Consider the following 25,542-nt stretch of genomic DNA (forward strand, 5'->3'; position numbering starts at 1 on the left):
TGGACAAAAATCTGAGTAAAACTGTCCAGCTCAGAAAGCTAAAGCTTGAATTTTATAAGTAATATGAGAACATTCTCCTCTGCCCTGCCATTAAAGATCATAGATTCATAGGGCTGGAAGAGACCTCAGAAGGTCATTGAGTCCGACCCCCTGCTCAAAGCAGCACCAGTCCTAACTAAATCATCCTGCCCAGGGCTTTGTCAAGCCAGGACATAAAAACCTGTAGGTATGGAGATTCTTCTACCTCCCTAGGTAACCCATTCCAGTGCTTCACCACCCTCTAGTGAAATAGTTTTTCCTAATATCCAACCTAGATCCCCCCAATTGCAACTTAAGACCGTTGCTCCTCATTCTATTGAGGATAGCCTTTTCGACATCTTCTTTGGAACCCCTCTTCAGGTAGTTAAAAGCTGCTATCAAATCCCTTCTCACTCTTCACTTCTATAGACTAAATAAGCCCAAATCCCTCAGGCTTGCCTCATAAGTCATATGCTCCACCCCCCTAATCATTTTCGTTGCCCTCCGCTGGACTTTCTCCAATGTGTCCACATCCTTTCTGTAATGGGAGGCCCATAATTGGACTCCAGATGCGGCCTCACTAGAGCCGAATAAAGGGGAATAATCAGTTCTCTAGATCTGCTGACAGTGCTCCTCCTAATGTATCCTAATACGCCAACTGCCTTGTTGGCTACAAGGGCACACTGTTGACTCTCATCCAGATTTTCATCCACTGTAACCCCCAGCTACTTTTCTGCTGAACGGCTGCTTAGCCAATCAGTCCCTAGCCTGTAACAATGCTTGGGATTCTTCCATCCCAAGCGCAGGACTTTGCACTTGTCCTTGTTGAACCTCATCAGATTCCTTTTGGCCCAATCCTCCGATTTGTCTAGGTCACTCTGAACCCTATCCCTACGATCCAACATATCTCTCTCCACTGTCATCTGCGAACTTGCTGAGGGTGCAATCCATCCCCTCATCCAGGTCATTAATAAAGATGTTGAACAAAATTGACCATAGAACCAATGGCTGGGGCACTCTGCTTGAAACCGACCGCCAATCAGACATCGAGTAGTTGATCACTACCTGTTGAGCCCAACAATCTAGCCAGCTTTCTATCCACTTTATAGTCCAATTGTCCGATCCATAGTTCCTTAACTTGTTGGCAAGAATACTGTGGGAGACTATCACAGTGGTCACCAACCAGTAGATTGGGATCTACTGGTAGATCTTGGAACCTTTGATAGGTGATTCTGGAGGCCATCATCAAGTGCTGGCACTTCAACTGCCCCTCTCAGCACTGCCGTGCTGCTCTTGCCTTCTGCCTTGGAGCTGCCCCTCTCCCCCGGGAGTTTCTTGCTTGTTGTGCAGGGCACAGGAAGAAGAGGAGGGGGTGCTGATGTCATGGAGCCCCTTCCCCCACCCTGTACTCCATCTCCACAGAGCAGATGGGGGGACAGGGATGTAGAGAGTTTGCTGGCTGCTTTTGGGAGTGCTGCAGGGCCAGAGTAGGAGTGAGCCTGCCTTAGTCCCCTGCACCACCACCCAGAAGCCATCTGTGGTAAGCGGTGCCCAGTTGGAGCCTATATTCCGAACCCCAACCCCAGTCCTGAACCCCAAAACTCTGCCCTAGCCGAGTCCCTCTGCACCCAAACTCCCTCCCAGATCCTGCACCCTGAACCCCCTCCTGCACCTCAGCTCCCTGCCCAGGCTCAGCTCAGAACCCCTCCCACATTCCAAATCCTTTAGTCCAAGATCAGAGTCCACATCCCCCTCCTCTGCATCCCACCCCTCTGCCCCCCAGCCTGATAAAAGTGAGTGAGGATGGGGGAGGGAGAGAAGATGGAGTGAGCAGGGGGAGGGCCTCAGAGAAGGGGCAGGAAAAAGGCAGGGCAAGGATGTTTGGGTTGGAAGTAGATCCTGGATTGCACTTCAATTCAAAAAATAATCAAATGCTTAAAAAGGTTGAAGACCATTGCTGCATCAAAAGCTTTTCTAAAATCAAGGTATATTATGATAGAAATGTAGCCGTGTTAGTCTGGTGTAGCTGAAACAAAATACAGGACTATGTAGCACTTTAAAGACTAACAAGATGGTTTATTAGATGATTACCACACTAATACCAACCCTGGTACTTTCCCTTGCAACAACCCCGTTGCCCGCTTTGTCCACATATTCACTCTGCTGATACCATTATTGGGCCTAACCAAGTGAGTTATAAGATCAAGAATACATATTCCTGCGCATCCAGAAATATAATCTATGCTATCATGTACCTTGGACAAACGTCTCAGACACTTCGCCAAAGAATCAATGCTCACAAAACAGATATTAGACAGGATCACAAAGAAAAAACAGTTTCTTGCCATTTCAACCAGAAAGGACACAGTCTCAACGACCTAATTACCTGCATCCTACTCCAGAAGACTTTCAAATCTGCACTTGAAAGGGAATCCTCTGAACTGTCATTCATACTAAAATTCGACACTCTCCATGGGGGGCTCAACAAAGACACCAACTACCTTACCCATTACAAAGATAGCTTCCCCAATTATCACCTCTAATACCATTAGCTCACAGACATTTACCTTTCCCCACCTCTAATATCATTAACTCACAGACATTTACCTTCCTTCCCCTCCCCCCCCGCCCCGCATCTCCCTTCTGTTCTGAAATGTGATTTGTCCTTTTCATATGTGTTCATTTTTTTAATTGTATCCTTTGGTATATATGGTTGTGACTATTTTCTTCCACTATTTGATCTGAGGAAGTGGGTCTGGCCCACAAAAGCTCATCATCTAATAAACCATCTTGTTAGTCTTTAAAGTGCTACATAGTCCTGTATTTTGTTCAAGGTATATCATTGTATCTGCTAAAGTCAAGTCAAGGTAATTGCTAAAGTCAAGATGTATAATGCTTCCTTTTTGGGGGTGAATCCTTTGGAAAACTGGCATCTGGTGTGTTTCATTCAGATCTCCCGAGAAAACACAGATGCAAAAAGACTTACAGACTCAAATCTGTCCAATAAAAGATATTACCTCATACACCTAGTCTAAGACCCAAGTTTCTCATTAATAATACTTTAAAAATCTATGCCAAATTCACTTCTGCTGGCTATCTCCCCAGCAATAAAAGCTGAAAAATCTCTAGTTATCAAAATAAAGAATTACTTAGCTAACTTTCCAACTGAAGAAATCCCCTAAAGGAGAAAAAATTCCCTTTATACTTTTTCATTTATTTATAGCCTGGGATGTTTGGGATTGTGCAGAAAAATACAAGGAGAGAGAGGGAGAGAATAGCAGGTTGGGTAAGAAATTAACCCTCCTCTCTTGTTGCTCTGTACTAAGCCAAGAGCTCAGGAATTTCCCTCAAGCAGTACTAACCCTGGGAAGGAATATCTGAAAGCAAGGGATTATTACATTCTTCTGCCAAATAGTGAATGTAAAAACCCCACAATTCTGCTCCTGTAAAGTGCTTAATATATCCAGATATTCCCTGATAGTCTTTAGTTCACACTTCTATGAGGAAAGTTTCTGAAAACATTATATGGATGCCTGTGTCTACAGGATAATCTTACACAGTGGCCCTGGTTTTCCACTTGTACCATTATGAATCAGGAGTAATTTCAGTAAAATAAATTACAGTGAAATCAGAGCCAAGTGTATATGGAAAAGGATGGAAACATTTTATCACATGGTTTTTAGAGTGGCAATACACAAATCACTTATTGGACTTGTCAATACACAGATACAGTTTTCTCAGAGGCACGCATATTATAGATAGTTATTCAGAGGAGAGGACACATACTATTGAGAAATAGTAGTTGAAATAAACCTTCCACTGCAAAAAATAATTTCTTACTCAAACTGTAGTTGATGGGTTTAAATTTGAAATTTCAAAAATGAACCATCCTGATAATCCAGCCAAAGTGAGCAAAACCAGTTTTCACTTCCACTCGCATTATATGGTTTTGCATATAGATTCAAGATGCAATATTAGGTCTCACTCCTTCAAAGATTTAAACATGTTTAATTTGGTATACGGGGAACAATCCAATATCCTTCAACAGCAGCAATCACAAGGTGCAAAGATATCCACGTGCAGAATCAGAAGTTCATTAAAGGGACACAGTCAACTGAAAGATCAAATGCTTCTCTGAAATATTTTAACTTGTTGTAACAAGTAACAAAAACTTGCTATAACCGAAAGAGATTACAAAAAAAGGGAATATTTGTCTATTTCTACAGTTTAAAAGCATTATGTGGATTGTCAACTTAATTATTTCCCCTGCATAGTGAGTCAGATTCCTCCTTTGTGCAACTCTTTCAGACAACAGGAGAGGGTAAAGCTTTGCCTTAGAAATAGGGGGAAAAACCCTGATTTTATAATTAACAGGAAAATTAGACAACAGGTGTGGTATCAGAAACAAAGTTTACGCTGATTACTCAAAACTGGTAAGAACTGAAGACAGAGAACCCCCTGTATTCCCCATCAGAGTTTTACCTCAAGAAAATGCTCTGCCTGCTGCTCTCGATCTAATTTTCTTGATGTTGTCGTAATCAGACCTACGAGAAAAAGGAGAATGTTTGATTGTCAATGTCTCTCCCCACTGACGATAAGAAACAAGTTTATTTGCTTAATTCTCCAAAGTTAGGGCTAGTGGTTGGGGGAACAGTATCATGCCTAGTTTTCTTGATCTTGGTCAGCTATCACCACAATCCATGTTTGCCTGAAAATGAATCTGTAATGGGAAAAATATACAATGTAAAAACTGAAAATGTGTTATAATTGTGTTTATACAGTTAATACACTGTAGCTAGTGTTGTAAATTAAAAAACCTCAGTGAAGATTCACAAACTGTCTTGCAATTAGGAATTTCAATCATTTGCATATGAGTGTAATTTTACAGCAAGAACCCCATTAAAGATTGTAGACTTCTTGAACAATTGATGCTGATTACTTCTGTGCCAATGCAGAACAATGCATTCTGTTATTTAACTTTCCAATGTTTTTTATCTCTTTTTTGTTATTATATTTGACAAAGAAGTTTATTTCTGTAATAGCTACTTGTATGTATAATGATTTCCAGCTCTCGTACACTGAAGATTTTGTGCTGTAATTTCATCATTTTGTTCTATGTATAAAGAGCCTTTAAACAGAGTAACTTTTTTACATTAAAAAGATCAAGAAACTTTACTTTAAATTATGCTCTTCTATAAACTAATAACCTCATGCAGGATTTAGATGAAACAAAGAAAATATGAGACACTCTTACAGACTTTCCAAAATTTACTTAGCTTACTATTTTGTTAAAACAGTTATCGCTTTTATTTCTTCCTCATTGGCAATTAAAAATTTCCACCTTTACCTCACACAAAGTGTTTCTTTGAATAGCAAGATATACTGAGTGCTGTCTTGGAGGTAGATTTTGACTAGTACTAAGACAACTGAATCCCAGATGTATATATTCCCAGAGGTATATATTTTATTGAAGATAAATGTACCATATACTTTGCAAGTATTCATTTTTCATGTTCACTTAAAAACAGGAGCAGTAGTATCCCATTACTGAGCTAGAAGACATACTTGTTCAATGAGAGGATCTACCCTGATGATGACCTTGATCTGTTTTAATAATAAATAATAATAATAATTATTATTATTACACCTTATATTTATATAATGCCTTTAATGTCAAAGCACTCTACACACTGTCGCTTTCTACTTAAGTGGAATCACTTCATTCACCACTAAAACAGAGGTCATAATTATGAGGAGTAATCGGATTAAATTAACAATTACATTTTTCCTGATATTTCAGACTCACTGCAAGATCTATTAGAGTGAAAAACAGACTCCCAAGAGAAAGTGATTTAAACCAGACTAGACTTGACAAAACATCAGAACAAACTGTATACTGTTGTTATTGGGAATAATCCTGTGCTAGCAAAGGAATGGAAAAAATACAATAGACCTTTTCAATCTCAGCTGGATAGAATTCTGTTCTCTGCATTGAAAAATAACTGAAGTTGTGTGGGTTTAGTAAGGCGTCACAGTGGATGTCAGGTTTGTACTACGCATGCAACTCTATTTGGTGACACTGCAAATAATCATATATGAGAACAAGGAAAATGCTTGTTTGCAGCAACACTTTGTAAGGGCATGCACCCTTTAGGAGCAACCATTCCCTATGGTGACTTACTGACATCCCCTAGAACAGCAACAGCTGCTTAAGGAGCAACATAGCAAAAGGGCACAATATGTTCCTACTAATGAGCATCTACTGTATTTAAGAAAATGTTTCAGTACCAACAAGATTTTCAAGTGGAACTCATTAAGGCCTTTTGTGGCATTAAGACACCACTACAGAAACCTGTGCTCAAGGCAAGGGCATGTATCAATGGCGCTTACACCATTGCTGAGGATATGACTCATCTCTTTTAGGCCCTCCCTCCTTCCCACTCTCTTTTTTGCTATAACACTATTTATAAATGGTGCCCAACTTCTTCTTAAGCCAGAAATGTACATGCATAAGGAGTATGGACGGAAGGTCAGATACTCGAATGCAACCCACACCTTTCCAAACACTTTTGCAAATGTGCTGCATGTCAATCATCATAGTTAGTGACATAGGCTCACCAACTTTCTAACCACATAAAACCCAGCACCCTGATCCTGCCCGATCTGAAGCCTCATTCCATCTCCAAGGCCACATCCCTTCATCCACCTTCCTCCCTCTGTTGCTTGCTCTTTTGCACCCTCACTCACTTTCACTGGGCTGAGGCAGAGGGCTGGGGTGGGGGAGAGGGTGAGGGATCTGGTGGGAAGTGGGGGCTTTATGGTGGGCATGGGGTTGGTGCAAGGATTAGGGTCCAGGATGGAGTGCAGCATGTTAGCTCTAGGAGGAATTTGGGTGTGGGAGGGGACAGGGCTGGGGGTTGAGAGATGTGCTTTAGAAAGGAGTTAGGATGCGGGAGGGGGTTCCAATGTGAGACAGAGGGGCTGGGGTGTAGAATGAGGTTTGGGGTGTGGGGTCCTGCCAGGCGATGCTTATCTCAAGCAAGTCCCAGTCTGTGGCACAGCAGGGCTAAGGCAGGCTCTCTGCCTACTTCAGTTTCACGTGACTCCCAAAAGCATCAGCATATTCTCCCTCTGGCTTATAGATGAAGGGGCATTGCTCATGCCTGCAGGCACCACTGCGGGATCCCCCACTGGTTACAGTTTCCAGCCAATGGGAGTTGTGGAGCTAGCACTAGGGGTAAGGGCAGTGCACAGAGACCTGCGGCTGCCCCTTTGCCTAGGAACCAGACATGCTGGCCACAGAAGCCACACAGAGTCAGGGCAGACAACAAGCCTTTTAGCCCCAGTGTGCTGCCATCTGGACTTTTAGTGACCCAATCAGCACTGCTAACTGGAGTCACCAGGGTCCTTTTCAACCAGTGTTCCAGTTAAAAGCCTGATGTCTGGCAACTCTATTTATGATTTCTACCTTAAATCACGCCCTTGGGAAGAGCACACTTTGCTCTCCTTTTGAAATGAAAGTTTTACAATGACTATTCAAACAGAACTTTTAAATTGGTGAAACACCCTGACACATGCCACTGGACAGGCAAAAGGAATGGTCACTATGATCAGTTCTCACAAGTGTGCTTTTTGTAAGGTTGTTGGGCTTTTCTTTACGCTACAGGCATTTGTGTTATAGTTCTATCCGGAGGCTCCAAGCAAATCTGGCTCCCATTCTGGGGTTTGGTTGTGCCAGAAAAATGGGCTGTGCCTAGAATGTGATTGTTTTCCATAACATGGAGGAACAGAGCTGATTGGAGGGACAGCAATACTGCACAGTGACCACTGGGGGCAGCCACACCAAGAAAGGAGTGGCCGGCTGGGGATCACCATCTTGCTCTCTCCTGGGACCGGGCAGCACAGCCCCAACCCTCTCCTACAGGAGCTACAGCTCACCCCCATCCCAGCATCACCCGGCAACCCAGTGAAGCCATGCCAAGCTGGCCTGGCTGCATACACCCCGCCCCCAGACAGGACCATATAAATCTTTTAATATAATGCTAAATACATGTTGGACCATTCCCACCCAGTCTGGCACCCTGGGAGGGAGTTTGCTGGACCAGGGGAGGTCAATTCTGGCTCCTCTGCTGATGGACTCTTGGCTCTCCAGGAGTCCATCAGCAGACCTGCTCAGGGTCCTCTGCACCCAGCTCATTGGGCTCCTGGCTCTGCTGGGCTCTACTGCTACCAGGCTCTTTGGATTGCCCCAGGGCCACAAGGGCTCCACGGTCAGCCAGGCTCCACTTCCCCTGAGCTCCAGAGTATCCCTTGCACTCAAGCCATTGGGCTCCCAGCTCCGCTCCCTTGCACTGGCTTCCTGGGGCTCTCTGGTGCAAGAGTTCTTATATCCAGCCGGAGAGTCCCAGATCAGAGCAGTTCAACATGTACTAATGTAGAGCAAGTCCCTACTCCAAAAATGGGACATACAATTTCAAAGGAATGGCTACAGGAAGAGAGGAGCAGCCATCAGTCTCCATATGGAACAATACCTCATATATGCTCTTCAATCAAATTATCATCTAACACGGACATAGCTATAAACGTTCCCTTTAAAAACTGTTGATGGTGAGCAAGTGATGTCAGCCCCACCATGAATGACTTCAGCTGAATTTCATGTGTTTTTATCAGAGCAGAATTCAACCACTGGTGTTGTAACAGATGTCTTAGTGAGTATCATCCTCTTTTGAAAGGGGGGCACTGATATAACCCATCCAATGCCAACCAGCAGGCCATGGGTAAATGTGACAATAGAGCTGTATTTATTGATAGCTGGTGGAGCAGGAAGGTTCGGGGCTGCTGCCATGCTCCCCTTTGCCGTATGCAGGGGAGAAGAAGCTTTGGGAAGATAGTTTGCTGCTGTGTCCAAAGGGCAGCCCCATTTCTCAGCTGCCAGCTGGGAAATGCTCAATCCAGTCTTTCCCAGGCCATCTGGCATAAGGGAGGATGCTGTTCCTAGAGTGCAGATGTCAAGGAGAGTCATCTTACCCTGCGCTGGACAGGGAGAAGGTCCCCTGCTCAGCTTTGGGGATGTCTTTGTAATCACAGAACTTTGTTTAGCCAGAAAGCTTCAGAGGCTTAATCCAGTGTCTTGGCTTGCATGGGCAATGTTCTGACATTTCTGGCTTCCACTCAAACCAGACAAGAACATCCTATCAACTGACCTTCTGGCACATCTGCTCCCAAAGAGATGCTTAAAGTGGGGAGTCTACTAAACTTTTGTTAACATCAAAACAGTCTAAATCCAGGTCAAGTTGTGGGTCCAGAGAAGTCTGTCTAGTCTTAATTTGCATTTTTCCAGAGCCTTTCGTCCATGGACCTCAAAGCAATTTATAAGCATCCGCTGCAGGATTAACAAGTATTATCACCCTCATATTACGGGAAGAGAAGCTGAGACACAGGTAAGTGACTCACCTTACATCTCACAGACTCTGAATTCCTGACTCCATGCCTACTGTTCTAACCACTGATCAGAGCAGAAATGGATAGCAATAATCAGGGCAATTTTATTATCCACAATGAGTGAGAGGCATTTTAAACAGTCTAAAAGCACATTCATCTAGCGTAATAAATTAGCAAATGACATAGTGAAATTGCATATCAAAGATAAATTACAGAATATAATTTAAATTTGGCTTGGAGATATAAACAAACATATCATTTTATATAATTACACATGTAAACCTCTAATTTAGAGAGAATGTATTCTGATCTTACATGAATGATACTATACTGAAGAAAATATTAGGAAGACCATGCAATTACTTTAAAGATTACCGCATTACTGGTTTTGCTGACATGACAATGAGAATGAAACAAACTCTTTCTTTGAAATAAGCTAAACATAAAATGCTACCATTTAAAAAACATTTAAGCTTTCTTTGTAACATGTGGTTAAAGTAAAATACAAGCAGCTCCTTCTCCCCCAAACAACTGAAATAGCACCTTTTCTTTTCAATTACTTGTCCCTGATGCATTTCTTGAAAGAAAGCTGCTTGATTTTAATGACAAACAGTGGATCAAATTCTGTGCTAAAATACACAGCTTATATTGCCTTCTATGGGTGTCTTTGGAACATGCATTCAAGGACAGAATTTGGCTTTTTTTTTTTTTTAAACTAACCGTCAGAACTGGGGAGCCGATATGATTATGGAGGAGTGTTCTATTTTGTGCATTGGCTACAAAATTTCCAGTCAAGTTGTCATCCCACAATTCTCATAATAAGCAGCGCATGGAGCAAGAGGAAATGAGATCATTTTGATTTTGACTCACCAGCTTCAGCTCGTTGTGCTGGCAGTTAGAAAAATTCAGAAACTGCAACAATATTAATATGGAAATTATTAAATATGCAACATCAAGATATGTGTGTGAGAGAGAATTTTGTGACCATAATTTTTTTGAAGTGTGAAAATAAAATTTAGAGCTATTTTCTGGTTACATAGTCTAAAATCTATTTAACTTGTTCATTCTTTTGGAGCAGAGACTCTCTTTTTGTTCTATGTTGGTAGAGCGCCTAGGACAGGGGGGCTCCTCAATGCTGCTACAATATTAAAACCAATATTAATAATACTTGTAAATATACTAGTCCCACATTCTAGCCAATTAAGCTAATAAAGCTAATTCTGATGCTTACCTAAATTCATTTATTTGTTTCAAATGAATATGGTATTCCTACTAGATTGCATCTATGTTATTTTATAAGAGTATGTCTACACTAGCCCCCTAGTTCGAACTATGGAGGCTAATGTAGGCATTCAAAGTTGCAAATGAAGCCCGGGATTTAAATATTCCGGGCTTTATTTGCATCTTCCCATCCAGTCACCATTTTGAAATTTCACTAGCCGGACTAACTGGCCACGGCTACACGTGGCAGGGACCCGGTAGTTCAAATTAAAGCCCCTAATTCGACCTACCTGTTAAACCTCCTTGCAGGAGGAACAACAGGTAGTTCGAATTAGGGGCTTTAATTCAAACTACCGGGTCCCTGCCGTGTGTGGCCGCGGGCAGTTAGTCTCGACTAATGAAATTTCAAAATGGTGACCAGACGGGAAGATGCAAATAAAGCCTGGAATATTTAAATCCCGGGCTTCATTTGCAACTTCGAATGCCTACATTAGCCTCCATAGTTCGAACTAGGGGGCTAGTTTAGACATACCTATAGCTATTATTGTGCTCTGTTAAACAACTATCTATCCCAAAGACAGCTGCATTTATTATAACTAGTTTCCAAGTTCCTCAGAGGGTGGTGTTGGGAGTTTTAGAAAACATGAAAAGGGCAGATTCCTTCAAGTAAAGAGATAATCAAAATTCTAAATTTAGGGTGACAAAATGTGAGGATGAATGATATCAGGTTGACATTTTCAGCATGTTTGCTCCTTGATGGCACTATTTCTCCATTTCTGTGGGGGTTAAGACATTTGTGTGAGTGTGTATAGACAGGGCCAAGTTTTCAAAGACAGATGCCTGATTTGTGCTAATAAAATTGGCACTCATACCAGTTGGGTGCACAAAGCCTGTAATTGACATGCAAGTCTGATACATGCACAGTTCTCTGTTTACACAACCAACTTCAGTTTTACAGGAGGCAGGCTTTGAAAATTTGGCCCATATAGTTTGATATCTTTCAAAAAGATAGTAAGCATATAAATGACAGCTTCTGAGAGGTGCTATGACAACAATTTCAGCTTAGGCGTTTCAAAATCATAAACAGTACTGGGACTCTTATAAAAATGGTGGTTTTTCATATTCTATGCCAGGACTTGTGATGTTCATCATTAATCAAGATTAAAGGAGGGAGAAGTGTATTCACATGCTAGTATATTCAGTGTCTGTCCATTCCATATGCATTTTATTATCTCTCACTTTAAATACACAAATTATGTTACTTTAAAATATGTACCACATATCCAGGCTAAACATATATTCTAGTCTGCCTAACAAACTCTAAAACTGAAACAAGCCAAACCCATTTTTTTTCTAATGCAACCAAGTCTTTCACTATGAATATCAGCATATAATATAAAAGAACCACCACCATATAATTACAGTTCCCAGTGGCAAATTTGAAAGATCCATGTATAACTGTTAAAACAGGCATACAAGAAAAGATATGTTTATCCGACTGCAAACATTTTACTGAGGTTGCTAACACATACTACACAGAGGGTCTTCATAGCCACCTCATCTTCTGATACAAGTACATACTTACATTACAAAATAATCTCTGAGAACAGTAACATTAGAAGGAAGAGATACACAATAATAAGCCTTCTAGTAACTAGTCTAGCAGCCAGTTTGTCTTCTCAAGACAGAGAAAATTTGTATCCAAGGAAGCTTGCGAATACCATGGCGTTAGTTGTGTGTTAAAACCACTGTTTGAGTTATGCAGATATAACAGAGCAAAATGTGACTTTTATATGCATAAACTGACTTTCAATAATTTATTTCTCATTCTCTTCCTCTAACTCTTGGATGGTATATTTAGAATATGCGAAGGGAACACAACACCAATATTCCGCTCATGAACTCCAAGATCCTCATATGTCAGCAGCATTTGTCTACTGGCCTATTTGGGAATTTATATCTGGTACTTTTGTTTGATGTTCCCTCAAAGCTACAGGGCAGCACAGCTTCACAGGTGATTAATCAGCCCCGCCAAGTCAGGGGTTCGGGGCTCCATGCACAAAGCTGACTGACTGGGCAGGGCTAATTAATCACCAGTGAAGCTGTGCTGCCGCACAGCTTAGAGGGAACACTGCTTGTGTTGCCCCCATTCTTGAGGTAACTGGGCATCTGACAATGTATTTATCCTCATGACACTCCTATGAGGCAGGAACTGCTATAAGCCCCATTTTACAGATGGGAGAACTGAAACAGAAAATCAAAGTTACTTACTCATAGACTTTAAGGTCAGAAGGGACCATTATGATCATCTAGTCTGACCCCCTGCACAGTGCAGGCCACAGAATCTCACCCACCCCTCCCAGAATAATCCTCTCACCTATATCTCAGATATTGAAGCCCTCAAATACTTTGAAGACCCCAAGATGCAGAGAATCCTCTAGCTGTGATCTGTACCCCATGCTACAGAGGAAGGCGAAAAACTGCCATGGCCTCTGCCAATCTACCCTGGAGGAAAATTCCTTCCCGACCCCAAATATGGCGATCAGCTAAACCCTGAGCATGTGGGCAAAACTCATCAGCCAGACACCCAGAAAGTTCTCTATAGTAATTCCTATCATCCCTCCCATTGACCTATTTCCCATTGATAATGAATGGACAATTAGTTACCAAGATCATGTTATCTCATCAAACCATCCCCTTCATAAACCCATCTAGTTTAATCTTGAAGCCAGATAGATCTTTTGCCCCCACTACTTCCCTTGGAAGGCCGTTCCAGAACCTCACTCCTCTAATGGTTAGAAACCTTCGTCTAATCTCAAGTCTAAACTTCCTACTAGCCAGCTTATATCCATTTGTTCTTGTGTCCACATTGGTATTAAGCTTAAATAATTCCTCTCCCTCCCTGGTATTTATCCCTCTAATATATTTAAAAAGTGCAATCATGTCCCCCCTCAGCCTTCTTTTGGTTAAGGTAAACAAGCCAAGCTCCTTGAGTCTCCTTTCATAAGACAGGTTTTCCATTCCTCAGATCATCCTAGTGGCCCTTCTTTGTACCTGTTCCAGTTTGAATTCATCCTTCTTAAACATGGGAGACCAGAACTGAACACAGTATTCCAAATGGGGTCTCACCAATGCCTTGTATAATGGCACTAACACCTCCTTATCCCTACTAGAAATACCTCGCCTAATGCATCCCAAGATCGTATTAGCCTTTTTCACAGCCATGTCACAATGGCAGCTCATAGTCATTCTATAATCAACCAGGACTCCGAGGTCCTTCTCCTCCTCTGTTACTTCCAACTGATGTGTCCCCAGCTTATAACTAAAATTCTTGTTATTAATCCCTAAATGCATAACCTTACACTTCTCACTATTAAATTTCATCCTATTGCTATCACTCCAATTTACAAGATCATCCAGATCTTCCTGTATGATATCCCGATCCTTTTCTGAATTGGCAATAGCTCCCAACTTTGTGTCATCTGCAAATTTTATTAGGACACTTCCACTTTTGGTGCCAAGATCAGCAATAAAAAGATTAAATAAAATTGGCCCCAAAACTGATCCCTGAGGAACTCCGCTAGTAACCTTCCTCCAACCTGACAGTTCACCTTTCAATATGACCCGCTGTAGTCTCCCCTTTAACCAGTTGCTTATCCACCTCTCAACTTTCATATTAATCCCTATCATTTCCAATTTAACCAATAATTCCCCATGTGGTACTGTATCAAATGCCTTACTAAAGTCGAGGTAGATTAGATCCACTGCATTTCCTTTATCTAAAAAAATCTGTTACTTTCTCAAAAAAGGAGATCAGGTTGGTTTGGCACGATCTACCTTTTGTAAAACTGTGTTGTAATTTGTCCCAATTGCCATTAGCCTCAATGTCTCTAACTACTTTCTCCTTCAAGATTTTTTCCAGGATGTTACATACTACAGATGTCAAACTAACAGGCCTATAGTTACCCGGGTCGCTTTTTTTCCCTTTCTTAAAAATCGGAACTATATTAGCAATTCTCCAGTCAAATGGTACAACCCCTGAGTTTAGAGATTTATTAAAAAATTTTGCTAATGGACTTGCAAGTTCATGTGCCAGTTCCTTCAATATTCTTGGATGAAGATTATCTGGGCCCCCCGATTTACTCCCATTAAGCTGTTCAAGTTTGGCTTTTACCTCAGATATGGTAATATCTACCTCCATATCTTTAGTCCCATTTGTTAAGTTACCATTATCCCTAAGCTCTTCATCAGCCTCATTAAAGACTGAAGCAAAGTATTTGTTCAAATATTGGGCCATTCCTAGATTATCCTTAACCTCTACTCCATCCTTAGTAATTAGCGGTCCTACTTCTTTTTTTTGTTTTTTTCCTATTTATATGGTTATAAAACCTTTTACTATTGGTTTTAATTCCCTTTGCAAGGTCCAACTCTACCTGACTTTTAGCCTGTCTCACTTTGTCCCTACATGCTCTAACCTCAATAAGGTAGCTTTCTTTACTGATCCCTCCCATTTTCCACTCCTTATATGCTTTCTGCTTTTTCTTAATCACCTCTCTGAGATGCTTGCTCATCCAGCTTGGTCTAACACACCTGCCTATAATTTTTTTCCCTTTTCTAGGGATACAGGCTTCTGACAGCTTCTGCAACTTTAACTTCAAATAATTCTAGGCCTCCTCCAATTTAAGGTCCATCATTTCTTTAGTCCAATCAACTTCCCTAACTAATTTCCTTAATTTATTAAAGTTAGCCCTTTTGAAATCAAAAACCCTAGTCTCAGATTTATTTTTGTTTATCCTTCCATTTACTTTGAACTGAATTAGCTCATGATCACTCAAGCCAAGGTTGCCTACTACAACCATTTCATCTATGAGGTCCTCGCTACTCATCAAAACCAAATCTAAAATAGCATCCCCCCCTTGTTGGTTCAGCAACTACTTGATGAAGGAATTCATCAGCTATCACAACTAGGAAAATCTGAACCCTATTATTATTACTAGCACTTGTTCTCCAGTCTATATCTGGAAAGTTGAAATCTCCCATGATTACGCAGTTTCCATGAGTATTTACTTCATTAAAAACATTAAAGAGGTCTCTATCCATATCCAAATTGGATCCTGGTGGTCTATAACACACCCCAAGCACTATCCCAGGGGAGGATCTGATAGTTTTCTTTCCCAATGTGATTTTTGCCCAAACAGACTCTGTCTTCTCCGTTCTATCACTTTTTATTTCTTTACAAACTACCTCATCTTTGATATGCAATGCGACTCCACCACCTTTACCCTTATTTCTGTCTTTCCTAAACAGCACATACCCTTCAATACCTGTACTCCAGTCATGCCTAGTATTCCACCATGTTTCTGTTATTCCTATAATATCTGGTTTCACTTCCTGGACCAATAGCTCTAGTTCCTCCTTTTTGTTACCTAGGCTCCTCGCATTGGTGTACAAACATCTTAATTTTTGCTGTTTGGCCTCATTCACATTCTTTACCCAATTTGGCACGGACGTTATACCTCCAATATGACCTATTAGACTAGTATCCACCCCACCCTTCCTCAGGTTCATTCTCCTACCCCCAGCAATATCCTTTCTTACTTCGTTTTTCTCCCTCTCAGTGTTAAAATCTGGCGTAGAGATTACCTGGGCATCTCCCAACCATCTCCCCCAAATTCTTAGTTTAAAGCTCTCTTAATCAATTGAGCCAGCCTCCATCCTTGTTGACCACTTGTTGAAGGTCACACAGGAAGTTTGTTACAGCAGAGAACCAACGGTGTGGTATTCCAAGGCCCTAACCATTGAATCATCCCTCTTTCTATCCTAACTGTTCTTAATCTAGTCTCTGAGAGCCTTCCAATATTATGGGAGAGTGGTAGCAATGCCATAGTAAGGCTGCCTCAGAAAACTGTGTTATTTAACACAGAAAGCAATAATATATTTTTTTTTCTTTCTTCCCAGTTTGAAGAATCCTTAATTCATTGTGTGTGTGGTGTGAACAGGTGAGAGAGTAGATCCTACTCACAGCCAGCTAGTCCTGCATGGGATGAAGTTCACAGTCATTCTAATTTCTTCAGAGAGTGAGCTCACCTATTTGGGTGTAGCTTGGAAGCCAGGACCAACCTCATCGATGGCTATGAGCACCAGTTCAGAGACTTTGAACTGCACTCTCTATGCCAAGAGAAGCCAGCAAAGACAGCAGTTCCAAGCTGACTTGTTAGTTACTTCGTTTTGTACAACTTAAGACCCTTTTCAGGCTTTTTCCTCCTAGAGATATGTTGTAACAAAAATGCCTGGCTATCACAAACACATGGATCATTGAGATTAAAGCAGAGTTCAACGGAAATGGGTGCAATCCTTTCATTAGTTACACTAGGGGGGCTTCTCCCTGCTCACTTCCCTCACTAATCCCCCTCTCTCTGGCCACTTTTGCCACGTGACATTCTGTCACATGGCAGAAAAAAACTTTTGTATATACCGGGGGAGATGTGTATGAGGATAGTAGGATTTTTCCTTCTCTCTCCCATTCAGCCTTTCCACAGCTAGTTGGCCATCCATTTAAATAGTTATTAAATAATATGTATATTAGGGATATTAGATATCATGTAACTGAATAGCTGTGTAACCCCATGAAATCTTAGCAGTTACATGGCTCTTTGATAGAGGCAGCAGTGTGGGATGGTGGTGGAAGGACAGGCGGCACCATGGAGTCAGCGCTGGGGGGAACCAGCTTTTAAGTTGGCTTCCCCCGGGATGGCTCCTGTTTGCCCCCCAGCCTCTGTAGAAGCCGATACATGCAGGGAGCTGGCTTGAAATTAATCTGGTTATGTGTAACTAAATCAATTATCTGAACTACTCTGGTGCACCTTTTTCCCTCCTGTTCTCTGCCCGTGGCACACAATACTTTAATGTTCTGAGAGCTGTAATACTTTCATCTAATTCTGGTGGTGTGGCAGTGTTTAGTGGCTCATGATATACAAGAGAGCTTGTGGTCACTTGTAGCCTTCAACTATATCATTCTATACAGAATTTGTAAGTGCATTTATAATTTTAAAAATATAAACATATATTATAAGTGTCCAAACCTCCAAGGCCCTTCAATCACGCCATCATTAATGGATGATTTTGTGTTATCGCCTTCAATAGCCCAGAGACGTCTATGATAGCTTCAATGCCATGGAAGGATTGAACAATTACCCTAAAAAGTGGGGGGCTGTCACGGAGGACACAAGCTCACAGCAATGCTCCTCCACACTGATTCTCAGATTAAAGGTATGACAAGTTTCTTATTTAAAGATAAATGAATAAATAAATTAGAATAAAAACATTTGTCTCCTTTGTGTTTTCCCTTCAGAAAAAAAAAAAATCAGTGACTCCTAAACAACTAATTGTTAATACGATGCCTCAGTGCAGATTTTAACAACTCCTTAGGGTCATTCTTTCATTTTCAATGAGAAATTACAGCTTTCCATTCTGGTTGTAATTAGCATCTAATTAGTACTTGCAGAAGTAGCTATAAATATATCTAACTCCTGGCTAGTTTAGTATCTAATACACATGATCATTATACAATTTCCTTTAATTTTTCTATGCACAAAGGCCTGCTAATGCTGCAGAAAACTGAGTGAGCCTAGCTAGCCCATGGTTAGAATTTATGCCAATCGGTTTCACTCTTTAGAAAAGAAAAGCAAACTTGTACAACATGAAAGAGAGGAAAGGGGAGGTGATGGTGCTCTCAGCAGTAAGGAGATGTGCAAATTCTGCCATTCTGTTGTTTAATGCATTACCAACCATTGCTTGATCTTAGCTTCTAACATTTGACGACGCCATAAAAAGGGTGGGGGATTAAGTCCTCAGCCAGTGCTTTTGTTACCCATATGCATAGGTCACAGCATGGTGAAGCCTTGGAATTTTCTTTTATCAATTGTAGGGGAGGAGTGGACAGTTCATCCCCTAACAGAGCTGTCGCTTGTGCCTCCTAATCCAGACTCTCTTGTCGCCTTTTAAAGGAAAGTGATTTTACGTTTTTCCACCCACATTATGAATGAGCACTATACTTGACAATTGGTAAACACCTCCCTCTTCTCCCAACTGTGATCAGAATAAAGGGATTGATTCCTTATTACAAGCAATTGTCTGCAGCCTAGCAAAGCCAAGGTTTATCTGAACAGCCAAAGCACCATGTTAGCAGTGCCCTTTGCTGACTGCCTATTATCAACATCAGGTAAATCCCATCTTCATCTCTAATAAAAATTCTTCCTTGGCGGTGTGAGCTTCCCTGAGCCAGAGGCAGAAGGCAGAGCTGCAAAATGAAGCCTCTTATCAAGATTTATGGTCTTATTTCATGACATATTTATCTCAGGAACAGACCTAATGAATACCCTGGAACATATAAGAACTGTTACCATTTGCAAAGTGGCTCATCGACTAGCCAACTGCTCTGGGAGACCTGAGATTCCTTCCCAGCATGTTATGTGACCTTACAAGAGTCATTTTGTGTTTCTGTGTCTCAGTTTCCCCTACAGTAAATGGGAGATAACAATGCTCTGCCTTGAAAAGTGCCTTGAGACCTATAGAGAAAAAACACTGTGTGAGCGATAGATATTATTACCTATTAGTCCTGCAAAGCACCAATGTAATACTCATTAATTGTTCTCTGAGGTAAATTGTTAAAGGGCTAGGGGAGGGCGGGGGGAGAAGAGAAAATCTTCAATTACTGAAATAAATTCCTTTTCTTACCTAGGGTTTATACTTTCCCTTGTCCATCAGAATAATCCCCAAATGACAAAAAAAAAAAATTATTTCAATGGATTTCATCATAAACATAAAAACCATCTCAGACTTCAGATGTCCTGATAAATAATAACTTGGATATGAACAGCAGCAGCGGAGAACAGACTCTCTCCTCTCTCAGGTCCTACAAAAATCAATTTCTACCCCCTCCAAATGAAAATTCCCCACTTCTCCCCAGACAGCTACTCAGATGCATGAGCCCTGTAAAGTGCCTTAGGAGTGCCTGAGAGAGGGGCGAACAACACAGAGGTAAATAAAGGAGAAACAGGCCTGGTGTCTTCAAGAGAAAGGGAACTTAGTTGAAGCACATCCCCGCCATAAACATGGAAGACACACACAGCATGCCCCTTTGCTTCCCTTCCCCCCCAATCTAAGCCCTTACTTTGCCTTAAGTTATAAGAGGAAGCTGCATACCAACTTTGGCGGTCCTAGCTCCTACCATTTAGAAGGAGTTCTTGAACAAACAGACACACAAACTCTCTCAAATATTAGTAGATGAGAAATTCTCAAAGGGAAATGAAATAAGGAACTGAATGAGGAAGCTGTAAGGGATGGATAAACAAAAAGATGAGTGCAAGGGAGTGAACATGGACAGAAAAGAGGGAGCATGGAAAGAGCTGAGTTAAGGACCAAGAGGACTTGGATTCCAATTCATAAACTTTAAAGCCAAAGGAACCATTATATAATTTATGCTGGTCTCCAGGGTAACACAGGCAGGTGGTGGAGTACTGAATGGGAGAATCTGTGAGGGCAGCAGAAGGAATGTCCAAAAGCTGGGCTGGAATGCTGCTGGGGGCTGTTACAACTCCAAGGACACACCCATCTCCTTCTTCTTTAAAGTCTCTCCTCCTCCATCACAACATCGTTACTTTCAGCCATCATTCTTACAGAGCCTAAACACATTTCCATTCCCTACCCCCATTTCAGGCTTTCCCTTTTCTTTTTTGTTTGAGTCTCTTCCCCAATCTTTGACTTCATCATCCTCTGATGGTCACGCACAGTGACCTCTTCCATTTGGAGGAGGAAGGAGTATGGATGCTGCTCTTTCAATCAGACAACAGAGACCAGACACGTTCCCACTGTGCACAGTAGTGTTCCCAGCCCAAGGAGCAAGATCATGTCTACAGGCTGCTGTGGCTACATTTCCATCAACATCTCTTTTCCCATTATCTGTATAATTATTTCTCTTGCTCAATAATCTCTCTTTTTTCTCCATCCCCTCTCTCCTAACTAGGGACATAAAATCCTGATTAATCCGTTAACCGGTTAACTTACTAATCAGGATCCAGCCCTGGGGCGGGAGCTGCTGCTTTTGCTGTCAGTAAGCTTCTAGCCATGGCCCCAGGACTGGGAGACTGCCAGCCCCAGAGCTGCTGCCAGAGGCTGTAGGACACTCCGGTCCCGGGGCTAGGACTGTGCCATCACCTGGGTAATCAGTTACCTGTTCACATCCCTACTCCTACCTTCCTCTGTTTTTATTCTAGCCAGGCATTTTTGCTGTTTCATGGCTACTGCAAGGTCAGAAGCAGCAGCAACACCACATGCTGCCTAAGTAGTTTGGGTAAAACTTATTCAGACTCATTTGCAATACTTCTTATTGCGCTACTGGATACTGTGATTCTGAGGCAAAGTGGAATGTTTGGTGTACTCATTTGCATCTCATTACCCAGCATGCTCTTCCTCCTCAAAGCTATTTTCATAGCAGCACTGTTGTCAGAACCCTGGGAACAAGCAGAAAGATTGGGGCATGCTTTTGGATGCACGGCATTCTTTTCTGCTTGCTTTGCTCTCCTTCAGTAAGTAATGAAAGGCTTTGTACAGTGGTCAAAATGATCCACTTTTCTATTTTACAATCTGTGTGTGTGGGGGGGGGGGGGGGAGGGAGGGTTCAGTCATTTAAGTCATCAGGAACATATCTTGAACAAGAAACAAGATTACAGACATATACGCCTAATGTTCCTCTCTGTGAGGTGCTCAGGCCTGAAAGTTTTGATCGGGGAGTAAGAAATAAGTTTAAGTTCCATGTGAGTTAAGGTAGTTTGTATCAAGAACACATTCCACTAAAATGGGATTGCAAGCCCATTACTTGGCAAAGAGCAAATATCCTTGATTATAACTCCATAACATCAGCAACTTGCTTTGCACACGACATGCCTCAACAGAGAGCATGGAACATATCTGCTCCTTTCACTATCTACATCTAAAGGCTGAAATGATTTATCTTTGCCCAATTCATTTCAAAGCGTGTAGCTCCCAATTACAAGTATATGATGTCAGCCAGTACAGGGGTCTACAGTTTGAGCCACTGCAGTAAACTTCTGCTTTCTGGATGTTTTACAGCATCAAAGGGTTGATTTAAGGATCAGTAAAGCATTTTTTTAATCCCAAACCAGAAAGAACCAAAAGCGCTTCAGACATAGGACTGAAATTAACACTTAAATCACTTTAAGTTCTGTATTCTTTTCAATATCTTGGAAACTTGGACATTAAATTCAACTTGTGAATAATTTCATAATTTTTCAATTGACACTTCGAACAAAGAAGAGAATAAAAACAAACATGCATATCAGTTTTATTCACTTCAATGGCACCTCTCATCTAAAGATTACAGAACACTTCATAATCGTTAATGAGCCTCATAGCTAACCCCCTCTGAGGCCCATATTTCTCCCGTTTTATAGAAAGAAGAGACTCAGGTGCAGAGATAATGAAACAGAACATCTCTGGCAAAACCAGGTTTAAATCACGTATCTTCTGACTCCTAGGATTGTGCTTTAAGGCAAGCTCAGGACCAAGCTTGTTCTTTCAACATAAAAAATACATGGATACTGTGGGATAAAAATAATGCACAGAGAAGTCACAAAATCTGTGGGAACGTGAGATGTTTTCTGCCATAATCCAGCTCCCTTTTAAAATCTTCAGAGGTTTTAGTTTTCGTCAAGAAAATGGATGGTGACAGGATGCATAACATGGTGAATGCTAGTGGAAATGGGGTTGGCTTAGAAGTTAAAATAAAAGAACTAGTTAAAAATCACTTTGAAAAGTATGGGTATGTCTACACTACAGCTCTAATTCGAACTAACTTAGTTCGAATTAGTTAATTCAAACTAAGCTAATTCGAACTAATGCATCCAGACTAAAAAACTAGTTCGAATTAGCATTTTGCTAATTCGAACTAGCATGTCCACATTAAGGATGGCCAGAAGCAGTGCCGGCAGGGCATCAGATGAGGACTTAGAGGATGGAGCTGCTGTCTCAGGCTAGCCGAGGGCTGTGCTTAAAGGGACCCGACCCCCACCCCGGACAGACAGTTCTCAGGGGTGCCCCGCTTGCAAAGCAGTCCTGGCTTGGAGTGCCCTGAGTGCCCACACTGGGCACATCACAGCACTCGGCCATCAGACCGGCTGCACTTGCCGCAGGCTGCCATCTGGGGAGAGTGGGCAATTGGGGGGCTGCAGGAGAGCTTCCACCCCCAGAAACCTGCAGAGCAACCCCAGTCCTCCCCATCAGGGGCTCGTACCCCATTCCTCCCTCACCTCCTTCCACTTACCCTTCCCTAGCCCCCCTTCCTGATGTACAAAATAAAGAAAACGTGTGGTCAAAAATAGAATCTCTCTTTATTGAACAAAACTCGGGGAGACTGGGAAAAGGAGGTGGGAGAGGGGAAGAGAGAGGATGGGAGAGGGGAGGGCAACTAAAATGATGAGGGGTTTGGAACAGGTCCCATATGAAGAGAGGCTAAAGAGACTGGGACTTTTCAGTTTAGAAAAGAGGAGACTGAGGGGGGATAGGATAGCGGTCTATAAAAGCATGAGTGGGGTGGAGAGGGTGCATCAAGAAAAATTCTTCATTAGTTCCCATAATAGAAGGACTAGAGGACACCAAAGGAAAGGAATGGGTAGCAGGCTTCAAACTAGTAACAGAAAGTTGTTCTTCACAAAGCAAAGAGTCAACCTGTGGAACTCCTTGCTGCAGGAGGCTGTGAAGGCTACAACTAGAACAGAGTTTAAAGAGAAGTGAGATCACTTCATGGAGGTTGGGTCCATGGAGTGCTATTAGCCAGGGGGTAAGAGTGGTGTCCCTGCCCAAGGTTTGTGGAAGGCTGGAGAGGGATGGCACGAGACAAATGACTTGGTCACTGTCTTTTTCCATCCCCTCCAGGATTCCTAGGGGTGGCCGCTGTCGGCAGACAGGCTACTGGGCTAGATGGACCTTTGGTCTCACCCAGTACGGCCATTGTAAGCTCAGGGCTCAGGGTCCGGGGTCTCAGTGGACCACCTTGATTTTCATACAAACCTGCTCCTGGGTGGCCAGGCTGGCAGCTCTCCTGCCCTAGACGGCCGCTTTCCTGTGCCTAGTGCGGAGGTCATGGACGAGATCCACGATGTATGCACTGGACCAGGCGGGTGCCCGCCTCTTGCGGTCCTGGGCAAGCTCCCAGGAGCCGCTAGCCTGGTCCCGGGAAGAGGGGGAGGGCTGGGGGGCATCGGGTGGCTGGCTCGAGCCATTCCAGGTGCAGGGTCTGCTGGCTGGGTGCTGGCAGGCTTGCACTTGGCACGGGCATCGTAGCCAGCCCGTGCCCTTTTAAGGGGTCCGGGGCCGGGAGAGGGGCAATAGAGTTTCCCTGGTGTTGGCCAGAGTGGCCACCAGGGAAAGCTGGGGAGGGCTAGCTTCCCACTAGTTCGAATTAAGGGGCTACACAGCCCTTAATTCGAACTAGTAAGTTCAAACTAGGCTTAGTCCTCGTACAATGAGGTTTACCTAGTTCGAACTAAGTGCTCCGCTAGTTCGAATTAAGTTCAAACTAGCAGAGCGCTAGTGTAGCGCCTATCAAAGTTAATTCGAACTAACGTCCGTTAGTTCGAATTAACTTTGTAGTGTAGACATACCCTTAGATGTCTGCAAGTTACCAGGACCATATGAGATGCATTGTAGAATACTCAGGGAGCTGATAGAGAAGGTATCTGGGCATTCACCTATCATCTTTGAAAAGCCATGGAAGTTGAGAGAGATTCCAGAAGACTGGAAAAGGGCAAATATAGTGCCCATCTATAAAAAGGGAAATAAGAGCAACCCAATCAGTTTAACTTCTGTGCCAGGAAAGATAATGGAGCAAGTAATTAAGGAATCTATCTGCAAGCATCTGGAAAATAATAAGATGATAGGTAACAGCCAGCATGAATCATGTCAAACCAATCTGATGGCTTTCTTTAATATATCAGGCCTTGCGGATAAGGAAGAAGTGGTGGATGTGGTATACCCAGACCGGGGTGGGCAATAATTTTTAAAAGGGGCCTACTTCAGAAAATTTTGAAGAGGAGCGGGGCCTTGGGCAGAAGTGGCGGGGCCAGGAAACTTCTTATGCTTCCCCTCCTCCCTGATTGGCCTGGAGTAGGGGAGCACAAGAAGTCTTCCCCTTCCCTTTCCCATCCTGTACCCTGGAGAGAAATGCAGATTTTTTTTTAAAACAGCAGGAGTTCCCTCTAGGTGCCCAGCCAAGAGCGTGCAGTGGCTAGAGAGACATGCCAGCTATTTTAAAACAGCCAGGGTCTCTCTCTAACTACTGCGCACCCCTGGCAGGGTGGGGCAAGAACTCAAGATACTTCTCATGCTCCCTGTCCCCAGGCCCTGATTGACCTGGGTGCGGGGAGTGCACAAAGCTTCCCCCTCTCCCCAAAGGTGTGCAGCAGCCTAAAATAAAATCCAGCTGTTTTAAACATGGTGTCTCTCTAGCCACCATGAGCTCTTGTGGGGGCAAGGAGACTTTGTGCACTCCCCCACCCCCAGTCCCTGATTGGCCTGGGGTGGGGGAGCAGCAGGGCAGCTGCGGGCCAAATCCAGTAGCTTAGCGGGCTGGATCCAGCCCACTGAGGGCCCTTTGCCCGCCCCTGCCTTGGACAAACAATTATCCTCCCACCCGCCCATATTATTCCTTTTTCTATCAGTATATTCCTACTAAAGCAGTAATGTGGACGTCCTGTAGGGCTCTTTCCATGATAGGCCAGCAACTGGCCCTTGAGGATCCAAAACAATTTTCATGTTCAGATTATACCTATTGAGAGTGACGGGAAT

General features: G+C 42.6%; 1 protein-coding gene across 8 annotated transcripts in view; it reads right to left on the minus strand.

Annotated features, from left to right (window-relative positions):
* The window catches only part of FAT3 (FAT atypical cadherin 3), a 640,498-nt gene that overhangs the window by 231,221 nt on the left and 383,735 nt on the right, over nt 1–25,542 (minus strand). For all 8 annotated transcript variants that reach the window (XM_025188675.3, XM_075919378.2, XM_075919376.2 and 5 more), the window contains exon 4: nt 4,501–4,562. In XM_025188675.3, coding sequence (XP_025044460.3) covers nt 4,501–4,562 — 62 coding nt within the window. The remainder of the gene's footprint in view (nt 1–4,500; nt 4,563–25,542) is intronic.

Source organism: Pelodiscus sinensis, chromosome 1 (genome assembly GCF_052426305.1).
Source record: "Pelodiscus sinensis isolate ZL-2025 chromosome 1, ASM5242630v1, whole genome shotgun sequence".
Classification (NCBI taxonomy): domain Eukaryota; kingdom Metazoa; phylum Chordata; order Testudines; family Trionychidae; genus Pelodiscus; species Pelodiscus sinensis.